This window comes from Channa argus, chromosome 13, assembly GCF_033026475.1.
Source record: "Channa argus isolate prfri chromosome 13, Channa argus male v1.0, whole genome shotgun sequence".
NCBI classification, from domain to species: domain Eukaryota; kingdom Metazoa; phylum Chordata; class Actinopteri; order Anabantiformes; family Channidae; genus Channa; species Channa argus.
The window spans coordinates 11,591,978-11,598,981 of NC_090209.1; the positions used below are offsets into that span (position 1 = coordinate 11,591,978).

The 7,004-nt window shown below is 40.8% G+C and overlaps 1 protein-coding gene across 2 annotated transcripts; it reads right to left on the reverse strand.

Annotated features, from left to right (window-relative positions):
• Positions 1 to 185: 185 nt before the first annotated feature.
• LOC137140337 (kelch repeat and BTB domain-containing protein 12-like) lies at positions 186 to 7,004 on the reverse strand. Of its 2 annotated transcripts, none has more exons than XM_067528652.1 (10): positions 6,207 to 7,004; positions 5,329 to 5,544; positions 5,016 to 5,197; positions 4,670 to 4,802; positions 3,652 to 3,885; positions 3,189 to 3,547; positions 2,829 to 3,102; positions 1,586 to 1,733; positions 1,296 to 1,493; positions 186 to 926 (listed from the first exon to the last, which is right to left on the reverse strand). In XM_067528652.1, exons 2-10 carry the CDS (start codon positions 5,497 to 5,499, stop codon positions 778 to 780), a joined length of 1,848 nt encoding a protein of 615 aa, XP_067384753.1. In that variant the 5' UTR covers positions 5,500 to 5,544; positions 6,207 to 7,004; the 3' UTR covers positions 186 to 777. The 2 variants fall into 2 exon arrangements, with proteins under 2 accessions (XP_067384753.1, XP_067384752.1); XM_067528651.1 differs by having other exon boundaries at positions 5,329 to 5,549.

A 7,004-nucleotide genomic window follows, 5' to 3' on the forward strand; every position in this document is an offset into this window, starting at 1 on the left:
CAGGAGTGAGGGTATGGAGGCACGCGTGGAATGTCGTGCGGGTCAGACGCTCACCCTAAATCCACCACTTCAGTCAGGCATGTTTGTTGATTTGCAATGCGGTGAGAGGGGAAAAAATAAATCATGGAAAAGAATTTGGGAGGAAGCAGACTTTGAAGTCGAAGAAAAAGAACGAAACTTCATGATTGAATTCCTTTAGTTTATTTCAAATGTACATTTGTTTTATCACAATGATGTGTTTCACCTGTGGAAGTGCCACGTATCTTACCCTGAAAACAGCCTAAGAAAAAAAAAAACAATCGCTGGCTTACAAAATTAACATAACTGTGGCAATGTAATAACAAGACTCAACAGAAAATGTCCATTATTTCTCATTTGTTTATAATTCGGGGAATCTGCTTCCTAGTTTCTCTTTTTGTTTATCTGAATAGTGTGTGTAAAGGTCACATGTTCTGACACTAAGCAATGAAATCACTGATAGAAATAATAAAAGCAGCCCTTCTCGCAGACATGTTGCACTTTCTTTAAACTTTAAAACTTTCTTTTAAGGTTCTTCCTTGGCAGTCTTCTTTGGGAAACTATAGACTGACTTTATTTGTTCATTAAAGCAACAGCAAACAACCAGATGTCACACTTATATGAGTCTTGATACTGGTACATGTGAACTTCAGGAGTGAGGCAGGTTTGGATAAAGCTGCATGAGGTTTAGAGAACACAATCTCAGTTCCCACACACCCTGTCCCCTTGCATTGTTTCTCAGAGTCAGGAGGAGATGAATTAGGGTGTGAAGAGGTCTCGAGGATTGAGGTTAGCCACCAGACAGACGTCGTAGCTGTCGTGCATTGCTGATCGCCTTTCCACCACCGTCCACACATTGTCCGCAGGGTCCAATTCCAGAATCTCCTTGGTGATGATCTCATGACGGCCTGCATTCATCAGAGAAGGTATGTGAGTTATGGCTGACCAAATTGAAATTTCCAGACATCCTGCCTCATCAGTTTATCTGACATTCCCTTACTCTGACTCAAAATATGCCTTGTGTTTGAGCAACAGGATGTATTTCAGCCAGTAGGGTCCATTTCACAACAAAACAAAATGACAACGAATGATGCAGGTACTAAATCATCTGGCTATTAGTACATGTCCTTCTGTTAATTATTGCCAAGAATAGCTGTTTAAAATGAGTCTTGATACATTTGAGTCATTTTGTAAATGTATTTCACTTCTTTAAACCCGTGTCCCCAGTGCCCAGTAAATTTCTAAAATCTCCTCCTTCATAGGCATTAAATACTGACCAGCCCCCTTGTAGTATCCACAGAGGTAGAGCTTTCCTCCCACTACTCCTATATTTGAGGCGTTGGTTCGGAGGGAGAGTAGGGACATGGGCAGTGTGGCTCCCATCCTCCAGGTGTCTGTATCTGGGTTATAGATCTCCACAGAGCTCAGACAGCGACGTAATTGTCCACGATCCTCTCCATCACATCCTATACCACCTGAAGAACACACACACATCTTATCTTGCTCTCTTTTTTATCCCCATACAGAATACTTTGAAGAGCAGTATTTGATCATTTAGTATTCAGACCTAATATGTAGATTTCCCCATTGAGAACAGCTGTGCCACAGCGGTACCTGGAGTATTTCATCCTGGCACATTCTTTCCACCTGTCGCTGCCAGGGTCAAACTGAAACACACGGTTACTGAGCTTGTGAGGTTCATCATCTGGCTGGTCCTGTGACGGGAGATGAGAGATTTAGACATGACGAGGAAGTTAATGCATGAAACTGTCACCCAATCATAAAACTGCTTCAAAGCCACTGTGTGTAGGACATATATGTGATCAGAACAATGATCCTACTGGCCTATGGGTTTTCTGAAGCTAAAAGAGATGCTTTTCAGTTCACTTGTCCCAGAATCTGATCTGGATTACTCTGATGCAGCTTCTTTTAAAATATTGATGCCTAACAACTAGAGTTCCGAAGTTTTTAAATGGTATACAGTGGAATTCTGAGTCACTTAAAACTTGGCTTCTGAAGTATTTCTTAACCAAATACACAATAATCAGCGTTCATGTTTAGTGTAAACATTCTCAATTATTTATTATTAACTGATTTTAACTGGAGGTTGAGTCATGTCCACTGTATTTGACTCATCCTCCAAATAACCAAAACCTTCACTTACATATTACTGGGTTTAACACTCAACAGTTCAGCTAATCTGCTTTAGTCTGTGTGAGGGATCATGACAAAATAGGCCAGTGGGCACAGACAGGAAGAGGGACCCCACCTTTTCTTTTAAGTCATTTTGAGTTTGTTTTTGGAAGTTTTGTCTTATGTGTTCATAGTAATTTGATGTTTGTTTCATCATTCAGGGTCTATTTTTAGATACTCTCTTTCTGCTTTTGGTTAATCTATGCCTATTTTTGGTATTGTGTTTGTTTTTAGTCATTTTTTAGTCATTTGTTATGTTTCCGTCCCACTCTGAACATCTTAGGCCTTGTTCATTAATTTCTGTCATTTCTTAAATTCATTGATTTTACATCTCTTTGTGATCATTTTGTGTCTTTTTACTGAATATTTTCTAAGCTCCACCCACTTAAAACAAGTTATCAAAGCAAAGACACCTACACTTTCTCCAACTTGTGTGTTCATGTAGGACCATCGTAGCTTATACTAAAGGGGCCTTTAATTAATACATTTTTTGATATCATGTCTGTGAGGAGGATCTGAATGTGATAAATTATTAGTGTTCCTTTTTCAATGACATAAAACAAACCCAATTTACTGCAAAATTATTATTCACTTTGGAACTATACAAATCTGTGTACCTGTGGGGTCCAGCCACCTAGTACATAGAGATGCTCCTTCAGGCTCACGGCACAGTGGCAGGCTAAAGGCAGAGGCAGTGGGGCGAAGCTGAGCCAGCTGCCTTTTCTCTTCAATGACCATCTTTCCACACTGTCTGTGATGATGTAGTGATTACGAACTTTCATCTGACCACCTGTCAAATAGAGGGCATCACCTACCACCCCTAAAGCATACATGTCCCTGTATGCTGCAGAGCACAACCCCACCCAGCTGTTCTCCTCTGAATTGTCATACCTAGAAAATAAAGAGTCAGAAGGCGTTTTAAGTGCATTGACATTAAAAAAAGATACAGTAAGTTTCTTCATGATGAAAATCCACACCCGTAGATATTCAGCCTCTTTGTCCCGTGTTGGTCTTCTGCCTCTATGGCCACCACTATGTTGTTATCTCGTGTCACTGCTCCGGCTGTGATCTGTCCTATAGCTCCACAGCCCCTCAGTGGTGAAGGGATGTAATAAGTCTTTCTATCATGGGGGGCAAAGCAAAAATTGAGGTCAGCAAGTCCTCCACGGCGGGCAGGCACTCCCTCTTTATTCACCCCACCTAAACAGAGCAGCAGGTCAGTGGTCACCATGCCATAGCGAAGAGCTGGGCGAGGTGCAGCTGATGTTTCACAGAGACCTGACGCCTGCAGAGCAGCGTCAATCATCCCAAAGCACTCAGCAGCCTGCAGCAACACCTGGAAGATTTTTTTACAGGCATGATAATCTGTTAATGCTGATGGCTGTGCATTGCATTTACATTACTTTCACTGCTTGGCCTTTCCCCCCCATCCCCTCTCACTGGGTTCCTCCTCCTGGCTTTACGAAGGAATCCAGGGTCCACAAGCTCTAGCCGCACATGTCTGAGTAACTCTACAGCCTGGGCTTCGCTTTGCGAGTCCCCTCTTCTCCTCGCCACCCAACGCAGCACAAGCTCCAGTACAACATCCTCCTGTGATATGTTGAGATCATCTGAACTCAGCAGATTCCCAAGACTTTGGGCATTTAGTTCTAGCACTTCTTCTTCTTCACAAACCTTGAGAATGCGAGACAAATTAGGAAACAAAAACAGTACAATGGGTGAAATAATGAAAAATATTATATAGAGGATCTATACCAGATCGACACTGCATTTCTCTTGGCATTTCCACAGTTGTGCCTGGCTGTACAAAACAATACTAAAGATTTCTGCCTCCTAGTGGCAACATGTTGGGAAAAAACAAACAAACAAAATAGGGTGAGGCTATTGTGGAGCTTAACTGAGACAAAAAACATCATCTGACAGTTAATCTGTGCTGAGCCTTTAAAGTGATTTTAAAAGGATGATATACCTACATGCATTACAAAGCATTTAATTTTATAAAATATAAAACATTAGGCCACTTAGAATGCTTTGGAGTCTGAAACAGTTTTATAGCTATTGTACCATGCCAACAGTCTGCAAATCTCTTGTTTTGATGCATTCCAACAAACCCCCCCTGTACGCAATGTGCTCACATCTAGAGCCGGGAATAAGCAAGGTTCATTGGAATATGGGTCGGAGTTTCTGAAAACAGTCCTGTCCATTACCAACTTGCTGTTTAAACTGTGTCCCATGCACCTAGTATGCTGCTACATGCTACACTGTCAAAAACTGTTATAATAAATAATAAATTAATACATTTTGAATTACAGAATATCAACTAAAAACTTGCATAATGACCTATAATGCACTTTACAAAATATCCTCAGATTATACAGATATACATAATTGGCATAATAGTATAGCAAAAATAAAGTAAGTGTCTCTTACAGCTATAATGGAAAGAATATGATACTACCTGTGCAAAGTGTTGGCAAAGATATCTTAAGGCGCAGTCAGCCAGACCAGTAGCCCCAAGGTCTCTGGCCCAATGGTACAGGCCAACACAGTTGGAGGGGTCCATACGGGCCTCCATTTGGCTTTGACACAGCCTGAAACAGTAACAACAAACTGTTAATGGGAACTGCTACTGACAAACACAAGTTTTTGCCCACTAATATGTCCTAAATACATGTATTTGACTTTAACGTGATAGGAACAAGCAGGATAATGGGTAGTTAGCCTTAATGCTACCTTGTATCAAAAAATAATAATTATGCAGTGAAAAAATGATCAGTATCCCACTTCCCAGTCTCTTTTCCCACCTGAAGGCTCCATCTACATGGAGCAGAAAGGCAGCAGCAGCCACTTCCTGGATGTTATCATTGGATAGAGGGAGCTCAGCTTGGTACATGTAGTCCAATAGCAGCTCAAGGCTATGAGCAGGAGTGTCTCTCAGAGGTATCTCTCCTTCCCGGGTCTCCTTCAGCCCACATGTAAACATGGCCTGAAACAGTATTCCACCATGTAAAAACTTCACTTTCATTGGAACATCCACAAATTTTCATGTAGCAGCTCTGCACAACACAGGTTGCAGCATCTGGTATTTTCCTACATCAGATCAGTAATTGAATTTACCTGGAAGTAAGGACTAAATGCAGACAACACAACCTTGTGGCAAGGAAAGGGAATCCCCTCTGCCAGCAGCACCACATCAGTGAGTTCCTCAGCCTTTCTCATCTTCGCCAGCTGCCTGAGCAGAATTGAGGCATGTTCTGCCTGAGCACAGTCCAGCACTTCAGCATCCATCAACTCTTCTTCTGGATGTTTGCACCATAGAGTTGCAAAGCAGTGCTTTTCTTATTAAGGTAAACAAAGAGAATTTTAGATATTCATCCAAGTTACAATTATTCATTTTATTTATTTTTTTATTTTAGCTAATGATGCTAGTGGCTCATTTACTTTTTCCACCCAGCAAAGTGATATTTTTAATGGGTGTGTTAAAAAGACACAAACATTTTTATGAATTTGTGAGTAATTAACTCAAGAACATTGAAACTTACTGTATATGAATATTCGATCACACTTATGAATAACTTAAAGGGTTGTAGCAAGCAAACTGTGTGCACTGAATATATAATTGCAGATTGCAGAGGAGATGGATTTTAAAACTTTCAGACTGTTTTGTACAAAATGGCCTAGATAAGGAAGATTTTTTTTTTACTTTTGTTTATTTGGTTATAACATATAAGATCCCATACAAAAATAACATTTATATTAGGAAAAACAGCACAAAGAACCCCTCAAACTAAATATGTACTAGGTAAGAGTAATTGTTAACAGTTATTGGCAGGCTTTGCTGTTTGCAGAGGCCTTGACTGCAATCTCTCAGACTGTTTCCACCCGTAAACATCTGGCCAGCCACCTCGCACACATCAGTAGATGTGGTACACATGCACATGCCACTTCAGTTCATGCAAACATGCACAGTATGAACAACACTTTAAAAACTTTACCTAAAGCGACGCAGTTAACAGCAGAGGCCTGGTAGTGAGGGCAACAGTGACTTTACTATACTGCCCTGTCAGGAGGAAGGACTACACAAATCCTGGATTTAAAATTACATTTTTTTTTACATGTTAGCCTAACATTTTCACATTATTAGCATGAAAAATTAAGAAATACTGCTGGATGAATACACTGGGTTATTTTTTTGCTTCCCTTTGTCTAAAACAATGTCAGAGGTTCTGAGCTCCACCCCCCTTTTGAAAGGTGCTAATGGTTTAGTCCAGGCCTGCAGCGTGATGGACAAAAGCAGCTTCTGACTGCATCATGTTGGCTGTAAATGTAATATTCTTTCACCCTGATGAGGAGGAGGATCACAGGTCAACAGTGGAGCAACATGTAAAATTACTAATTGCCTTTAAAAAGCTTATTAAAGAAAATCCAATGTCATACAGAGACATAAATACTGTACATGTACAGAGACATCCTTGATGAAAACCTGATCAAGAGGGCTCTGGACCTCAGACTGAGGGCGACAGTTCTTCTTTCAACAGTACAAAGACCCTAAGCACACAGCCATGATAACAAAGCAGTGGCTATGGGAAAACTCTGTGGTTGTGCACCGACGTTCCCCATCCAACCTGATGGAGCTTGAGAGGTACTGAAAAGAAGAATGGGAGAAACTGCCCTAAATAGCTGTGTCAAGCTTGTAGCATCATACTCAGAAAGACTGTAAAAGGGTGTAATTGGTGCTAAAGGAGCTTCAACAAAGTATTAAGCAAAGGCGGTGAATACTTTTGTACATGTGA